A 19,145-nucleotide genomic window follows, 5' to 3' on the forward strand; every position below is an offset into this window, starting at 1 on the left:
TCATTTCCTTTCCTGTGGCCTTTGGCGCTTAAATTATCCCTCAATTCCAATTGGCATGTGCCAGTTCTTTCTTCTATCCTACATTCACGACTAGGTAGGTGTTTGAACATTTCTAATCCCTTCAAATAGTCCAAAGAAAAATGTGGATACCATTGGTAGAGGAAAAGAATGTAGGAGAGCTGAAAAGAACAGCCCCTACATTCTATTCACAAGCTTGATTTTTAAAATGGCTGGAAATATAATAGTAAGACAAAATTTAGAAGTACAATAACGTCTTGTACGTTAATCTGTTCATAGTTCTAGAATCAAGATAACCACCTATTGCAAAAACTAACCAGGTAAATGGCTTTTTAACTTTTGAAATGTGGAATATTGGGTAGAAGTAACAAATTATAAACAAGAATTTTAAGATTATCTAGACTCATTTGGAACAAGTAGCACTTCTGCTTTTATTATCATGAAAGTCACTTGGACTTAAGTATGAACAAAACCGAAATGGCTGCAGGTTATATTTCTATCCCAGAGTTGTCAACACGTGAGTAGCTATCTCTGCAGGCCTATTTTCTCATTCCTACTAGATGTCTACAATATTTAGGTTCCTCTAGTTTGCAAAACAAGCTTACTATGTGATGCATGTGTTTGATGCTGAGGGAGAAACACCAAGAAATGCAGACACAGGACGCAGACTGTCCTCCTTCCTTGAAGAGAGCAAGAAATAGGCATATGGAAGGCCCAGCTGTGAATCCTCGGTGTGCAGGCACAAATTCCTATGTCAAAGCTCAAGGACCAACTATTTGGGGCAATGTTTTAATGAACATTCAGAATGGTCTTTAAATTTTATCTTGCCATCTCAGGTTGGAGAAAGGAGATTGCATTTCATTTTCGCTTTCCATGGAAGTCATGTAGTCGGGTTTGCTGCCCGAAGACCTTTCAACGGGGGAACCCTTCACTCAGAGGCCACCACACCATCCCCGGCCAATATGGCACCCGCTTTCCCGCCTAGGCCAAGCCACTTCCGCAGCTCGGACTTCCTGGTTCTGGGGGGACGAATCAGCGCTCGCGTTCGCCGCGAGAGGCGGGACTGGGCGCCTGGCTCCGGGACACGCCCCTGGACGTACGTGCGTACGTACGTGCGTGCGTGCGTGCGTGGCGTGTTGCGGCGCGACTTGGTTTCTCCCGAGTGTGGCGCCCCCCGGTGGTGGCGGGGCTTCCATGCGCCTGCCGGCCTGACGCCTGCCATGGAGCCGCTGGAAGGGGCGCCCGCCTCCCAGGAGCCCGGCGCGGCACGGCCCGAGCGCCGCCCGGCCCGGGCTCCCCACGCCGAGGAGCAGAAGGGTGCGGCTTCCGCGGCCCTGGATGCGGAAGCGGACGGCGCAGGCGCGGGCGCGGCCGACCTGTGGGCGCTCCCGGTGGAGCCGGCGGAGCGGAGACCCGAGTGCAGCCGCTGCAGGTGAGTCGCGCGGGGCGGGGCTAGGGACGCGGGGCGGGACCAGGGCTGCAGCGAGGGGCGGGGCTAGGGGCGGGGCCAGGGCTGCGGGGCTGGGCGGGGCGAGGGCTGCAGCGCAGGGCGGGGCTAGGGGTGGGGCTAGGGTTGCGGGGCGGGGCTAGGGGCGGGGCGAGGCCTGCAGCGCCCCCTGCTGGGTGGCGGCGCTGCCGCTCCTGCCGGGTGGGCGCCCGCCCAGCCCAGCCCAGCCAGCCCAGGGTCCGGGGTCCGAGAGAGCGATCGCGCGCCTGGGAGTCGGCCAGCCTCCGTCCGCAGCCTTAATCCGGGCCCGTCGTGGCGTCACTGATTTCCTGCAAGACTGAGCGTGGCACAGCGGACCTCGCGTTGCGCTCGGGACTTGCCAGATGTCAGTGCTCTTCGGTGACGTTTCCTAAGCATGTGGCATTCCAGGAGACTCCCACGTTCTGCTGGGGGACGTGTCCCGTCCTTCAGAGCTTCTCCGTCTTTGACCTGCTCTGCATTGTAGTTGGCTGGGATAGCGATCGGTGATGTGCACCCTAGGTAGGGTTAACAGTCAAGTGTACACGAGTTGATGGCTTCCTATACTTGATGAGGCGTTCCTGCTCCCGCCCTGCATGTGCTTTATCTTGCTTGTGCTTTATATCGTTCTTAAAACTAGAATGCTGTCTTAGATTTGAGTGCTTGGTTCTTTAGCAATTTGAGTAAGACAACGACAATTTCTCCAAGCACACAAACTGGCCAGATTCGGGTTCCATTCAGGAACTTCAAACTCAATTTGGTTTCTCCAAAATCCCAATTTAGCATCTCTGCCTCCCTGCCTGCCTGCCTGCCTGCCTGCCTGCCTGTCTGTCTGTCTGTCTCTCATTTTGGGGCGATACCCAGCAATGCTCAGGGATGACTCCTGGCTCTGAAAAATCACCCCCCACTGTGCTCAGGAGACCATATAGGATGCTGGGGATCTGACTGGGTCCGTCCCATGCAAAGCAAGTGCCGTCCCTACCTGCTCTACTATTTCTCCAGCTCCCCAGTTGAACCCCTTGTTGAAAGGTACACGTTTAAAGAAATGTGTCCTTTTATGCGTGTCATTCATTTAGTCCCAAACTTGTCAAATCTAAAACCTTGATCTCCAAATATATGGTATTCTCACTCCTTGAGATGAAATTAAGGCTAAGTATCATAGGATGTGGTCTGCACACAAAATAATTGGCCAGTTAATTGGCAAAGCAAAACAAACAAAAACAACAACAACAACAACAAAAATAGTACCCTATTGCTAGACACTGTGATAGATAGATAAATATGAGATAAAAATAGTCAGGCATAACTACTACCCTGCGGTAGTTCATGATCTAGTAGAAAATGGCGTATCCTCAAGTTAAAAATCTGATGACAAAAAAATAAAAATCTGATGACAGGACACTTTTTAACCCTTCAAATTGCAGGTAAAAAAACCATAGAGAAGCTTTTATTCTATACAGCAGTAGATGTCTGTTTAATTGTTGTAGGAGACATTGCCATTTGTTTGGGGTCATGGACCACACCCTATGATGCTCCAGGGGCCAGGCAATGCTGAGGGTTCAGCTTAGGAGCCACATCTCTGGCCTTTCCGCATTTTTCAAAGTAAAAATATGTGAAGTAGTTCCGTTCAATTAAGAATTGTTTTTCAAAAGAAAAGAAATTACTTTACTTAAATTGCAGGTGGATACTTGCTTGCACATGACTGACCCAGGTTCAGTCCCTGTGTGGTCCCCTGAGCACAACAGGAGTAATTCCTGAGTACAGAGCCAGGTTTAACCCTGAATATCATTGAGTGTGGCCCTTAATAAAACCAAAACAAAATAAAACAAACAGAAGAATCATTTTACTCTTTGTTCAGGCTTGTGCACCTCTTTCTTTACTCAGAAACCTGGCCAAGATCTCAATCCGAGATATGTACTATTGGCTTTTCCTCTTATGGTGATGCCCATGCTCTTTTCTCTTTCCTAAGTGAATTTCTTTAAATTTTGCTTCATTAACAAAAAGAAGCACTTTGTTAATTAAAATCGTATTTAAATTATGTGGAATCAACTACAAGTCAAACATTTTATATACATACTATATATATCATTTATTTGACAGCTTCTGATATGAAGACATAGAAATGAGTCAGAAGATAAGAGGACACATGTCCATTAAGTTTTTAACGTTTCCCTGAAGTTACTTATCTGTCATTGTATCAGATCATATGAAAGCATGCTTTTTCCCCCTTGGTACTGTCCAGTATTATGTTCTTGCTCCAATAGGCATATAGAGAGTAATATTGAACACAGTTATAGGGGGCTGTAAAGAGAGGGGGAACAAGAACGCTGAAAGTGACATTGAATCTGAGGCTGAAAGATGCCATTGGTATCTTTGGTGCTGGTATTTAGGATTTATTAGAGAAAAATCTGTGACATTTGTGGGGAGATTGGATAAGAGGAAAAGGATTCCTATGGAAGAAACAACTTGTCCAGGAACATAGTGGGGGGGGGGCAACACTTCTCAACGAGGTTCTTCAGTGGCTCCTACTAATGGGTCCCGAGAATATTCTAATGGGGCCACTGACAAGAATTGTGTAAATGGGGGCACAGTTTTAGATTGAGGGTCAACTGGTAGGATGGGATGACTACAGAAAAGAAACAATGTCAAAAGGAGACTGGTTAGAAGAAGGTTGAGAAATACTGACTTCGATATTGCAGTGGATTTGACAAAAGATTGAAAGGAAGGAGCTCTGAGCAGGCAGGGTACAGAGATTGTGGTGGCTGCACTGGGAAGAACATAATGAACTGTTAGGGAATTTGAGCCTATTGTACTAGAACTCATAGAACCGACCACTCAAGTGGCTTTTTTGTTTTGTCTTTGAGCCTCACTTGAAGATTTTGGGGCTACTCCTGTTTCAGTTGCTTGGGGAATCCATGCTCTGAGGCTCTGAACCCGGGGACTGAACTGAGAGTTCCTTTTTACTAAATATGCGCTTTAAACTTCTGAAGATTTTTCACATTTGAATGGCAATGAGAAGTTTTTACGTAAGTAGGTGGTTCATTATTGCAATTTATACTTAATTTTATTAAAAACAAGCAACACAAAACCAAAAGACCACCACTACAAATTGGTAGGATCCCATGGTAAAAGATTTGTTTGGAAAAATTAGGGCCTCATGCTAGTGAAGATATTAGACTCTTTAAATTGTACTTTTATGTCTTTTGTGTATAATGCTGAGCCTGAAGAAAAAAGTTAGAAACCACTGGCTAGTCATTGACCATAAGAAAGATGGAAGGAAGTCTGAATGCAGAGCATTTGGGGGGCAATGTGTTTGGGTCATACCTAGCAGTATTCAGACCTTATTCCTGTCTCTGTGCTGAGGGATCAGCCCTGGCAGGTTCAGAAGGCCATATGTAGTACTGGGGATTGAATTTATTTGGCTGTGTGCAAGGTAAGCACCCTATCGCATACTGTTTATTGCTTCAATTACAGTGCAGCTCATTTTAAAATACACTCTCAGAGAGAGAAATAGTAGGCCAATTTCACCTTAATGGAGTTGGTAGATCTTAAGAAGTTTTTCTCCAAAGATTTCTTCTCCAATTCTAAAATTGTAGTGATGATGATCAACCATACTTATATATTTAACACCAAGCATAAGAGCCTACTAAGCCTAAATTTTTCATGGAAGAGTTTTGGTGAATGGACTTGAATTTTGAGGCTAATGGAGGTGAGGCAAGCAAGCTAGCATTAACCTGCAAGCCTAGTTTTTAGGTATTTGGTATAGCCATGGATTATTTATTGATTGTTTTCAGCCTTCTGAAGTGGATGAAAATATTTTACTAATTTTTTCTCCCTTGGTGGGGTCAGGATACCTGGCTGTGCTCAGGATTCATTCTTAGTGGAGCTTGGGGGAACCTGTGACACCAGGGACCAAATTCCAGGTTGACTGTGTATAAGGCAATACCTAAGCCCTCTGCCATCTATCCAGTCCATTGGTATTGCCTTTTTTTGGTTGTTTTATTTGGCCCATAATTGGCACTGGCCAGGGTTTACTCTTGGCTCAGCACTCAGGAAACATTCTAAAGATGCTTCAGGGACCATGTGGAATGCCAAGAATTGAACCCAAGTTGGCTGCATGCAAAGCAAGTACCTTATTTGCAGTACTATCTCTCCAGTCCTGATAGTTTTAACTTTTGTGTTATTTATCTTATTAAATTAAATAAGTTTTATTTTAAAAATAAAATATTAAAAGTTTAAATTTGGTGCTCAGGGTTTATACCTGCCTCTGTGCTCATGGTGGATCAGGTGTTGAGATTGAAACTGAGTCTACTGCATGCAAAGCGAGTTCCACACCTACTGTATTATTTCTTGGGCCCATGGGAAGGTGGAGGTAACAAGCATGGGGAACTTGGTTCCCAGGACATGCAAGCCCCTTTGCTCTACACTTCTCTCTGGGAACATCTGGAGGTTTGGGGCCAACTTAGTTGTAGCCCAGGTTCCCTTGATACCATTAAAGCCATTCTGGGAAGTGCTGAGTCTTTTATTTTTTTAAATTACTTTATTTAAAGACCATATATTATGTAGTTGCTTACAATGCATTTTTTTCTGCCACATGTTCCAACACCAACATATAATTCTTGATACCATTGTTCCCAGATTCTCACCCATTCCCAAATCTATACCCTTGGTAGGCATAAAATAATATATTTTATATTGCTTATTTACAGGGAAGTAGTAGTGAAATTATTAAAAAAACAAAGCAACAAAAAATTTTGGGAAAATTATTCTATCTTGTAATGAAGTCAGTAAGTTACTAGCAAAAGATTTACTATCTTTCTATTATTTGTTTTGTTTGTGAACATCCGGTGACTCTGAATTCATGTTGATGTCTAAATTGGTGTGTTCCTACTGGGATGATAGTACTGAGAAATTTGGAGTTGTGGTGCTCCCTTGTATGCAGCCAGGAATTTTATGCTCTGTGGAACAGATGTTATGGTGTCTATGGGCTATGGCTTCAGCTGCCATGGTTTTTGGAAGTTAGAGAAGGCAGAAGAAAGGGCCCACATTCACACCAAAAATGTCCTAGAGAGGTCAACTCAAACATCATACCTGGGGTTTTGCTTGGTTTGGTATCTCTGAAGAGTTCAATTGTTAAGTGGTGAAGCTGGGCCATCAGTAAGGAGTGTGGGTGGTGGGTGCAGCTGGTGTGGCTTTGGCTGGGCGGGAATTTGGCCCATCTTTTTTCAGGAGATTGCTGTTTTTAGGTACTGCCAGGTATTATGCTTTTCAGACTAGTAATAAGATGTCAATGTTTCTGTGTTTTCCAGCTCTTTTAGAAAGTGTCTTGACATAGAATTGATTTTACTGTCTTTGAAGTTTAAAGGATACTATGTGTTGATTAGAATATGCTTGACGCTGTGATCTAGCTACGATCACACCTTTGTCTTATCATTCTTTTCTGACGTGAGAAAATTTCAGTCTAGCTTTCCCAGAATTTTGAAGTTTGCAACAGAATGTTGTTGACTGTAATCACATTACTAGTCCAACTCCAGAATGTCTTTCTTTCTTTCTTTCTTCTTTTTCTTTTTCTTTCTTTCTTTCTTTCTTTTCTTTCTTTCTTTCTTTCTTTCTTCTTTCTTTCTTTCTTTTTTCTTTCTTTCTTTCTTTCTTTTCTTTTTCTTTCTTTCTTTCTTTCTTTCTTTCTTTCTTTTTCTTTCTTTCTTTCTTTCTTTCTCCTTCCTCCTCCCCTCCCTCCCTCCCTCCCTCCCTCTCCCTCCCTCCCTCCCTCCCTCTCCTCCCTCCCTCCCCTCCCTCTCTCCTCCCTCTCTCCCTCCCTCCCTCCCTCCCTCCCTCCCTCTCTCTCTCCCTCCCTCCCTCCCTCCCTCCCTTCCTTTTCCTTCCTTCTTTTCTTTTCCTTCCTTCCTTCCTTCCTTTTCCTTCCTTCCTTTTCCTTCCTTCCTTCCTTCCTTCCTTCCTTCCTTCCTTCCTTCCTTCCTTCCTTCCTTCCTTCCTTCCTTCCTTCCTTTCCTTCCTTCCTCCTTCCTTCCTTCCTTCCTTCCTTTTCCTTCCTTCCTTTCTTTCTTTCATTTCTTTTCTGTTTTTTGGCCACACCCGGTGGTGCTCACAGGGTTACTCCTGGCTATCTGCTCAGGAATAGCTCCTGGCAGGTATGGGGAACATATGGGACACTGGGATTCGAACCAACCACCGTAGGTCCTGGATTGGTTGCTTGCAAGGCAAAAACCACTGTGCTATCTTTCTGCCCCCCCCCTTTTCAAAAACTTTTGTTTTCGTTTTTGGTCACACCCAGCACGCTCAATGGTTACTTCTGGCTCTATGCTCAGAAATCGCCCCTGGCAGCACAGGGGACCAACCATTTGGGATGCTGGGATTCGAACCACTGTCCTTCTGCATGAAAGCAAATGCCTTACCTCCATGCTATCTCTCTGGCCCCAAGATACTTTTTTTTTTTTTTTTTTTTTTTGTTTCTGTGTCACACACCCGGCAGTGCTCAGGGTTTCTCCTGTTCTATGCTCAGAAATCACTCCTGGCAGGCTCAGGGGACCATATGGGATGCCGAGATTGGAACCACCGACCTTCTGCATGAAAGGCAAATGCCTTACCTCCATGCTATCTCTCCGGCCGTATTTATTTCTTGTTGCAAGTGCATATAACATTTTATTCCATGTGGGCTGCTTTATCTCATGTCTGGACCTTTGCCTAATGCTTAATCTGGGCTGTAAAGGTGGAAAACAAGTTTGGAAAGCAAGGAGGCTACCTGTATTTAAAGAGAAGAAATCCCTTTTATTTTTTTTTTTTTATAATTGTCTTTTATCCGTTTTTAAATTAGTCACTAACACTGAAGAGTCCAACTAAGCCAGAAGACTCTAGAATTTTGGTTTCTAGGAGAATGGGAAGATGTGGCTTCATTGGAACTGCTTTCCTGAGCCACTGAGCTTCTTTCCTAGTGGCTGAGCTGCATTCTTTCTGTGTCCTAGGAAAGGCTCACCTTTTTGCTGCAGCATGACTGCCATCAGCCCCATTGAACTCATAGTGTTTGTGTTACCCAAGTCTATGATTCATTTTTAGATTCTGAAGTTCCTGAATATTCTTGCACTGTTCTCAGCCTGTCAATCTGCAGCGTTGTAAGGTACAAATAATCATTGGTCTTTCTCAGGGCAATAGGCTTAGAAGAATTAATACTGTTGAATTCTTATCAATATTTGGGAGAACAGGGAACAATTTTGGTAAGTTTAAAATAAACTTTATTATTTAAGGATTTAGGATGAAAATTTAGATGTACTGCACATTCTTTGTTTATATCAAAAGTTTCAGACTCCCCCCCAAATAGATTATTACTATTTTTGTGATTTTGTTTGTGGCCACACCTGATGGTGCTCAGCTGTTGTTCTTGGTTGAAGTTAGGAGTGACTGGTAGTCTTAGAGGATGAAGATTCAAACTGGGATTGCTGAAAGGCGAGGCATGTACTTTTTATCTCTTTACTGTGTCTCTGGCCCCACCAGGAGAGGATCATTACATTAATTTGTTCTATCCTGTTGATTTAGAAAATGCGTTTATTCTTTGAAGTAGTACACATATAAAATGCAAAAAGTGAACTGATTTACAAATTACTCCACAAGCTAATAGGATGTTCAAAGATAAGCAGAGATGATATATGTCAAGAAGACTTTTTCCCTAATCTTAATTAAGTCTCTAAAGGAGTGACCAATTTTTGAAACCACATTGAGCTTTCTAATAGTGTTTTGATTTATTTCCCTCATGAAAAATTGGAATTGTTTCTTTTCCTTTTGTTAATTAAAAACTTCCCTTCAAGAGACATCAAAGCTCACAAATATCCTTAAGCTCATGTGTCCAAAATTAAACTATTCATAGTTTTGCTCATGTGATGGCACATTGAATAATTTTCAAAAATTCTCAGGTCTAACCTAAAATTTGGTGTTATTAAAAACATGGCAGTTCCAGTATAAGATGACACCTAGCTGTTAACTCAAAACAAAGGCGTTCCCTCACCTTCTCTTTTTCTGTAAAATCTCGTTCTTTGATATGTAAACGTCCATTTGGATCTTACTACACTCTGCTTTGCAGTGTTATAAAGAGTCAGTTTTGGCTTGGTGTGCTTGGAGACACCAAGAGGGAGAAGCCACTGACTCCATGATTCTTTCCTAAACTGGCTAGATTTATTAATCCTCATCAGACCCATTCACCTGGGGTTGGAGATACTGTGTGTATCCTCACAAATTGTGTATTTTATTTACCACCCAGGTCTCACAGGTTTTCCCAACTACTGAAGACACATCACAGTAATTTGTATAGTTTTCCCCTTCAGTAGATAAGTCAGGGACAGGTTCTAAGCAGGGCAAAACTGCAGTAACTTTTCATTTTCCTATATACCACAATGTGATGCTATTGTCTGTGAAAGCTTTTTGTAGATCCTTTCATTAAGTCATTTCTTGGTCTACTTCTCATTATGTTTGGGAATGCATCTTTGTTTTACTGAAGGTGAGACCCTTTATCTTCTGAGATCTTTCCTACCTATGATTAGCATCTGATTCTTGTGGTGGTACCTTATGTTTCAGTCAGAAAGACAGTACGGCGCAGTAACAACTACTTGCTTTTCTGTGCAGAGATTTGTAGTTTGTTTGCTTTTTTTTTTTTTTTTTTTTTTGTGTGTGTGTGTGTGTGTGTGTGTGGTTTTTTGGAAACCTAGTGGACAGTTGGTAAAGAGGGCAGTGAAGTCAGTAGTAGTAGCCCCAGAGAGGCATGGACAGGTGAGGTAAAACGTCTGCTATTCTGCCAAAGGCTTGCAGGGGTCTCAAACTCAATTTACCTGGGGGCCGCAGGAGGCAAAGTCAGGGTGATCCTTGAGTGCAAAGTCAGTAGTAAGCCTTGAACATTGGGGGGTGTGACCCAAACAACTAAAACACAACAAAACAAAAAAAGATTCCTCTAGGGCAGGGCCACAAAATGTTGTATGGAGGGCCGCAAATGGCCCTCGGGCCACGAGTTTGAGACCCCTGGCTTAGAGAGATTGGCCTAATAGGAAAGCATTAGATCTATTTATGGAGGAATGTAACTTGGCAGTGGATATTAAAGTTTTTTTGTTAATTTTTAGTTTGTTTTATTTTGGGGCCAAGCCCAGTAGTCCTCATGGCTTCTTCTTGGCTCTGTGCTCAGGGGCAACTTTGGTGGACTTGGGGGACCAATATCAAGCACAGATATCAAACACAGGTCAGGTGTGTGCTAGTACTTTCTCTCTGACCACTTTAAAGTTTTGCTTTTTTTTTTGTTTGTTTGTTTGTTTTTGGGTTACACCCGGCAGCGCTCAGGGGTTACTTGTGACTCTACACTCAGAGAATTGCTCCTGGCAGGGCTCAGGGGAGCTATATGTTATGCCGGGATTCGAACCCACCATCCTTCTGCATGCAAGGCAAATGTCCTACCTCCATGCTATATCTCTCCATCCCCAAATTTTTCTTTTTTTTTTTGGGAGGTCACAACCCAGCCATATCTCGGTATTACTTTTGGCTCCATGTTCAGAAATCGCTCCTCGCAGGCTGTGGGGGACCATATGGGATGCAGGATTCGAACCAAAATACTTCCTGCATGAAAGGCAAACGCCTTACCTCCATCGCTATTTTCCAGCCCCCCAAATTTTTCTATAATGTTATGTATGCATAGTTTAATATTATAACTTGTGCCATTTATACAATTCACTGGGCTTAATCATAGTCACAGTGCTGTGTAACTATCAGTGTTCCCTGTACCTAAAGCCCTTTTTTAAGGCGATCTCCAATTAGACTTCATACTCTTAAACAGTAATATATCATTATATCCTTTCTCTGGCCCTGCTAGCCTTTATTTTCTGATCTTTGAATTTGTCTTTTTGGGTACTTCATTTGTCATGTAATATTTACATTCTGTGTATGACATTTCACTTAGAATATGTTTGTAAAGCCCATCTACCTTATATCATATAGAAAAACTACATTACATTCCTGGGCCAGAGAGATGGTACAAAAGGTAGGATGCTTGCCTTGCATGCAGTTTAATTCCTGGTACCCCATAAAGTACCCCGAGCTTTAGATCAATTTACTATTGTAGTCAAAATGCTTAGAACAGTGCTTTCTTTATAATAAATCCTCAATAAATGTCATCTGCATTTATTTTTATATCTTAGAATCATTTATAATTAGTTTACCAAAAAAAGTAAATTTTAAAAATTTGGAGCCACCCAAAGTGAAAGGATACCTACCCTCTTAGCGTACCCCCCCCCCCCATCTCTTGTCCCTGTTAGAAGCTTCAGCCACTCTTCCTGCTGACTCATTCTATGTGGTTTTTCCTTCCACCTTTTCTCAATATGGACTGTTGCTTGCTACTGGATTCAGTTCCAGAGGGATTCCCAGTTCAGGGACACTACCTGATCCCTTACTGCTGAAAAGCATTTCTAAGACTCCATAAGACCATGGTACGGGATGAAATGTGCCCTGGATTTTATTATAAACCCCCCCCCCCTTTGTAGAGGTAGCTTCCTCCATCCATCCTTTTATTTATTTATTTATTTATTTATTTATTTATTTATTTATTTATTTTTTGCTTGATTTAGTTCTGTTTAGTAAGAAATTGTAATAGAAAAGTCTTGCTTGGGATAAGAGCTCGGCCAAAACTAGGTCACAGAGATTGTATAGTTTGTTATTTTAAACCCCAAAGCACCAATAATATAATATGATATAGTTCCTTTTTGCATAGGTACACTAAAATGGGAAAATCTTACGTAAAGAAACAAGTTCTTATTTAATATGATTAAGGACTCATAAATTTGCACAGGGGCTCCTTCTGCCCTGAACATCTAAGACTTGACAGACCTCAAGTGATCAGACATCAATCATCCAACCCCAAATCCTGGATCGCAACCTTAAAACTGGCACATTCTCTACACCAGCACCAGGAGTCAAACTCTCCCATAGGGAGGCCCTAATAATACTGCTCTGGAACCATCTTGAGCCAGGGTGAGCAACTATCTTGATATAATGGCAGGTTGTGCTACCTCATTCCCTAATGGCGATATGAAATCAGAATACACTTGTCCTAGTATCTGTGCAAAAATCAAGATCACTAATTACAGAAGACTGACTGTAACAACCACCACTGAGCAAAACTTTTCCAGGGACTATAAAGAAAGACTCTATCCCAGGCTTCGTTCTAGGATCTGTGCAGAAACCAAGATCTCTAATTACAGAGGACTGGACTGGGCCAAATGAACAGAATATACTTGAGGGGTAGGACAACTGACATGTTCTGGAGCCTGTCGTTGGTCTCATGAAAGTATGCTTCAAGGGGGGTGGAGACTCACCCTGTATCTCTTTGTGCCAGGTGGATTCTTTCTAATTTCCCCTATATGTTTGTGCCTTATGTCAAAACAAACTTGCCACAAACCTGCCCCTCATTTTTATTTTATTTATTTTTAATTTAATTTTTTATTTTTCTTCCTTCTTTGCTGTGCTTCTATTAATTTAATTATATTATCATTACTTCTAGACAGGGCTTCCCACCCCATGGTATTTTGTTTTTTTAACAGAACCATAGAATGTGAATCATCTTGTTCTGCCTCATATTTCAGTTCTTCTTACAAACTGAGGAAAAAAAATCGTGGAGGGGACTCAGGGCAGTTGGTCTCTAGGAGTATTGAGTGGAAAATAAAAAATGGGTCAAAGACTGGGGCCCAGGGCCGGAGAGATAGCATGGGAGGTAAGGCGTTTGCCTTTCATGCAGAAGGTCATTGGTTCAAATTTCTGGCATCCCATATGGTCCCTGGTGCCTGCCAAGAGCAATTTCTGAGCATGGAACCAGGAGGTAACCCCTGAGCACTTCCGAGTGGTGACCTCCCCCCCCCCCCCCCAAAATACCTAAATACCCAAACCAAAGGTCGTAAACAATAGAATTAAGAGACCCAAATCACAACAACTATACATAAAAGGGACCTGTTACACACTAGCAGTCAGAGTGCAGGTATGGGAGGCCTGCTGGAAACTATGGCAGAGGGAGGTCAATACTGATGGTGGGAATGGGCCCTAATTCACTGTCACTATGTACCTGAAATACAACTGTGAAAGACTTGTAATTTACATTGGTCTCAATCAAATTAAATTAAAAAATTGGAGCCACACCTGGCAATACTCAGAGCTGACTCCTAACTGCACACAGGAATTACTCCTGGTGGTGTTTGAAGGACTTCTTCGATGCTGAGATCGTGTCTTGCTTGGCAGCATTTAAGACAAGAGCTGTACTCACTATTGCTCCAACTCCAGGAAAGTAAATTTCTGTTTTAATTAGCATGGAGTAAACTTTCTTTGAGCTTCAGCCCAATTTCAAAATCACAGTAAAAACATTTAAAAACATACAGCTGTATTTAAATGGTGATGAAATTTATTATTGTAGTAATTGTGTATAGGTTTTTATTTTATTTTTCATTTTATAGGTTTGTTTTGCCTAGTTATTTTTTATATTTATTATTTGATTTTTTTTTTGTTTGGTCACACCTGGCAGCACTCAGGAGTTTACTCCTGGCTCTACGCTCAGAAATCGTTCCTGGCAGGCTAGGGGCCATATGGGATGCTGGGGATAGCGGAGACCACCAGACCTTCTGCATGAAAGGCAAATGCCCTTACCTCCATGCTATCTCTCCAGCCCTGCCTAGTTCTAGTTTTAATAATTTCCTTTTAATTTGGGTATACTTTTTTTTTAAAAAAATAATATATTTATTTAAGCATCATGATTACAGACATGATCTATAGTTTTGAGTTTTCAGTCATAAAAAGAACACCCCCTTTCACCAGCGCAACAATCCCAACACCAAGTGCCCCCCAACTCCCTCCTCCCCTACCTCCTGCCTATATTCGAGACAGGCATTCTACTTCTCTCACTCATTAACATTGCCACGACAGTTGTCAGTGTAGTTATTTTCTTAACTGCACTTACCATACTCTGTGGTGAGCTCATATTGTAACCAGTCCTTCCAGCCCACATCTCTATGGTCCTCTGGGCATTAGTAATTTCTTTTATTGTTCTTAAAAATCCATAGATGAGTGAGTCTATTTTTTTTTTTTTGGCTTTTTTGCGTCACACCCGGCAGCGCTCAAAGTGTACTCCTGGCTCTATGCTCATAAATCGCTCCTGGCAGGGCTCAGGGACCATATGGGGATGCCGGGATTCAAACCACCGACCTTCTGCATGAAAGGCAAATGCCTTTACCTCCATGATTATCTCTCTGGCCCCAAGTTGAGACTATTCTGAGTCTATCTCTCTCCCTCTGACTTATTTTACTCAGCATAATAGTTTCCATGTCCATCCATGTATATCAAAATTTCATGACTTCATCTCTTGAAGTCATGCATAATATTCCATTGTGTATATGTACCACAGTTTCTGCATAATATTCTATTGTGTATATGTACCACAGTTTCTTTAGCCATTCATCTGTTGAAGGGCATCTTGGTTGTTTCCATATTCTGGCTATTGTAAATAGCACTGCAATGAATATAGGTGTGAGGAAGGCATTTTTGTATTGTGTATTTTTGTGTTCCTAGGGCATATCCCTAGGAGATATTCAGCTATACCACATAGCTGGATCATATGGGAGCTCAAATTTCCAGTTTTTTGAGGAATCTTCATATTGTTTTCTGTAAAGATTGGACTAGATGGCATTCCCACCAACAGCTCTTTTCTCCCACATCTCTGCCAGCACTGATTGTTCTTGTTCTTTGTGATGTGTGCCAGTCTCTGTGCGTGAGATGGTTTGGGTATAACTTCTCAGATCGAGTTTTCTTTCTAGAATTTTTTCTTTGCTTTGTATAATATGTATATTAAAGAGATAATATGAAATTGTAGCATATTGTCAAAAAATGCCCTAATTCTTGTCCTATCTGGATTTGTTAATACTTTGTTCATTCATTTATTTATTTATGTATTTATTTATTTTAGAGAAGTAAATTAGCTTTATTTAGGCAAGGATGAGAAGAAAGGGTAGGGAGAGAGAGAGGTACACATCTCAGCTTGAGATGTGGGTGATTCTCTAAGATAGAGAAGAGCTTGGGTTTTTTTAATTAGATAATTTCATAGTCTTCTTTTGAATTTTTACTCTTATAGGTCTGTCAGATGACTGAAAAAACAACCCAGTCTAGCTATGTATATAGGAAATTAATAAAGATAAGAATCATTGTGGGATTTTGATAGTATTGAAATAACTTTGTGGACAGACTCCTAAGGAATGTCGTGGTTACCTTAAAACTATATCCTTGAACTAAACTAGGCATTGAACTGTTAAAAATGAATGAAACTTAACTATTACTATGAAGGGACTTTAAAGGAATAACACACACAGAAGCAATTACAATATTAACAACGTGTTTTACGATGACTGTTGGGAGGGTCCTTCTGCTATCCTCAGTGGAGTTTTGCAGTAGAAATTATACTTGAGTATTTTTGTATTTGGCTTTCTCAATGATATTGCTCTTCCCTGAATTTTACCTTCTGCTACTAAATGTGTTTTTTCCAACTTTAATTTTATCACTATCCAGTTCCCTTTCAAGAAAGTTATTCCTGGCAGAAAGATAGCACAGAGACCAACCTAGAGTTCAATCCTTAACATTCCATATGGTCCTCTGAAACGGTCCATGCACTCTCTCCATCTCTCTCTTTGACTCTGTGTCTGTCTGTCTGTCTGTCTTTCTGTCTCTTCTCTCTTGGTTTGGTCTTGCATCTAGTAGTGCTGGGGGTTGTTCCTGGTTCTGTGCTCAGGAGCCACCCTTAATCTCACACTATCTCTTTCCCCTCTCATATGCTTAAGTCCTAGATAAGTACGCAGCTCAAACTCTTCAGTATGTTGTGCTTCTTTTCTAAAAACATTTTTTCCTTAATGCATGCAAGACATACTCCACTTGCTGAGCCACATCCCGAAACAACTGGTTTTTAATTTTTCACAGTATGCCTTTGTTCCATTATTATCTCTGTATGCAGTGTTCTTCTCTCATCCCTCCTATCTAAAACCTTAATCTGTTTCAAGGTCTAGCTCAAATCCCATGACATGCATGACACCATATCTTTTCTTCCTGTCCTTAAGTTTGAATTATTTCTTCTTACTTCTGATTTGTTTCTCCAAAATACAATTATTCTTTCTGTGAATTGGGCTATTTTATATTTCTTCTTGTATTGTTAGCCCTACAGCCTTAACTGCTTTATCCTGAAAACTTTTGTTTTGTACTTTTTACCTTTTGTTTATTGTTTCTCTCTCTATAACTGATATATAATATATATATATATCAGTTATAAGTTATATATATATATATATATATATATATATTAACCTTTTCTCTCAAAACTCCTGAAAGAATTACAAGATAAACTAGTATAGTTATGGCAATTTTGCTATATATACTCAATGTAGACATGGCACATATTACCTAGTTTTCTTTTATTTATGAATTAAAAGGTTAGTTTCTTAATATAATATATTTGTGTGTGTGTGTGTGTGTGTGATTGGATTCAACATGATATCAGCAGTTGAATCCAGGTCCTTCTACATGCGAGACATGTTCTCTAACACTGAGCTGCATCATTGGTCTTATAATAATAATAATATTAATGAAAAACTGCTTTCTTGTCAATTGTATTGAATATAGTTTCATAAATAAAAATAAAAGGAGTTTAGAAACAGATTATTTAAGTTCCTTTAAAATGACAGCAGGGGGCACTATTTTGTTTTTAAAGCTGATTCAAAATTAGAATTTTTTAGTGGTAAAATGTGTGTCCTTGGGGGCAGGGAGCAGTGCACAAGCGCTAAGGTGTCTGCCTTGCCCGCACTAGCCCAGGACGGGACCGCGGGTTTGATACCCGGACATCCTATATGGTCCCCAAGCCAGGAGCACTTCCTGAGCACTTACCCAGGAGTAACCCCTGAGTGTCACCTGCCCAATCCACCCCCCCCCCCCCAAATTTTTTCCCATATTACTAGTCCTATAGACAGTCTGTGAAAACTCTTTTATTCTTTGCTTTTCCATTATAATGGTACTGTAAAAAATAATCGGTTGAGTTTTGGGAAGTTCGAGGTGAACTCATCTGAATTCTACATTTGTGTTTGATATTTAAAAATAGTGAGTTGCAGTGATAGAATAGAACCATAAAGAAAGAGTCCATCTTAGGCTCTATCCTATGTCCTATGACCTGTGCAAAAACCAAGATCTCTAGTTACAGAGGCCTGATTTTATCATCCACGACTGAGCAGAAAGTTTCCAGACATCACAAAAGGACCTAGGGGAGAGAATAAGAGGGATGTATCGGAGACTGTAGTTATTCCCCATGACAGTATACTTCAAAGGAAGGAGAAACCCTGTATCTCTTAGGCCAAGGGAATTCCCTTTCTAATCTCCCTAATATTTACTGTGCCTATACAAAAAAAAAAAAAAAAAGCACAAATTAATTTTTGTTGTTATTGTTGTTGCTTTTTTATCTTTTTTTCTTTTTCTGTTTTTGTGCTTTGGGGTTTTTAATTCGGGACTCTGATTATTGTTTGATTGTTGTCTTTATTGCCTGTTGTGCTTTCGGGATTTTTTTATTTTGATTATTTTTGTATTGTTAAGATTTTCTTTCTTTTTCCCTTTCTTCTCTTAAATTGATATTTATTGCCTCTAGAAGAACTCCTCCCATTTTTTTGCTTGTTTGAATTTTGCCCCTTTTTTTTCTTGTTCTTTTCTTCTAACAGAACCACATAACTTGAACCATCTTGTTCTGCCTCATTAATAGAGGGGGAAATAATGAAGGATACCAAGGCCAAGCAGCCGTATAAACATTGAGTAGAAATAAAAAAATGATCAGACTTAAATACCAACTCCAAAGCCAATGACAACAGAATCGATACCCAATCTACAACAAGCTAGATACAGAGGGGACTACTTATACTAGCAGTCTAGGGGGCAAAAGAGGAGGGGGATATGGGATGCATACATCAAAAGCCTGCTTGGATTGGCTGAGTTAGAAAGGCTGTCCGAGCAGCCTGGCAGTGATTGGTGCAGGATTGAGTTGGAAAATTCGTTTTGTGGCAATATTCAGACAATTTTCGTTTAGTGGCACATTGAAACATTTTTCGGGATATACTCGGCGTATAGGACGACCCCCAATTTTCGTTGACTTTTTTTGTTTCAAAAGTAGTCTTATATGCCAGAAATACGGTATTTAAAATATATGATTCTATTAAAGTTATGCTACTGTAATGTTAAAATCATAATTTACTTTAATATAGTTGATTAGCAAAACACAGTTTATAGAAATCATTAGATGAATCAGAAACTTGTCTTCAACTTAGGATGTTAAAAATATTGGAGGATTTCCAACTTATTAGGATAAGTATAGATAATAATATTAAATGTTTGGTTCCTCAACTGTCATGATCTTTAAAAATAATGTGCTTAAAATTTTTTTTACTTGAATAATAATAAGAATGTGTTATGAGATTTTCTAAAGCATTTTTTAAACAAGCTTTCTTACTCCTCTGAAACAGAAATAAATAAAAAATCAGCTATAGATTAAAAAAAATAGTGAGTTGAGCCAGAGGGAATAGTTTTAGGAAATAAGGCTCCTGTCTTGCATGTGGCTCTCCTTAATTTGATT

General features: G+C 40.8%; 1 protein-coding gene across 1 annotated transcript in view; it reads left to right on the forward strand.

Moving 5' to 3' along the window:
* Window positions 1-1,238: 1,238 nt before the first annotated feature.
* DTWD2 (DTW domain containing 2) overlaps window positions 1,239-19,145 on the forward strand; it is a 79,960-nt gene continuing 62,053 nt past the window's right edge. The window contains exon 1 of the mRNA XM_049771414.1: window positions 1,239-1,450. Within this exon, the coding sequence (XP_049627371.1) occupies window positions 1,239-1,450 (212 nt within the window). The remainder of the gene's footprint in view (window positions 1,451-19,145) is intronic.

The sequence above is a fragment of the Suncus etruscus genome, chromosome 4 (genome assembly GCF_024139225.1).
Source record: "Suncus etruscus isolate mSunEtr1 chromosome 4, mSunEtr1.pri.cur, whole genome shotgun sequence".
NCBI classification, from domain to species: domain Eukaryota; kingdom Metazoa; phylum Chordata; class Mammalia; order Eulipotyphla; family Soricidae; genus Suncus; species Suncus etruscus.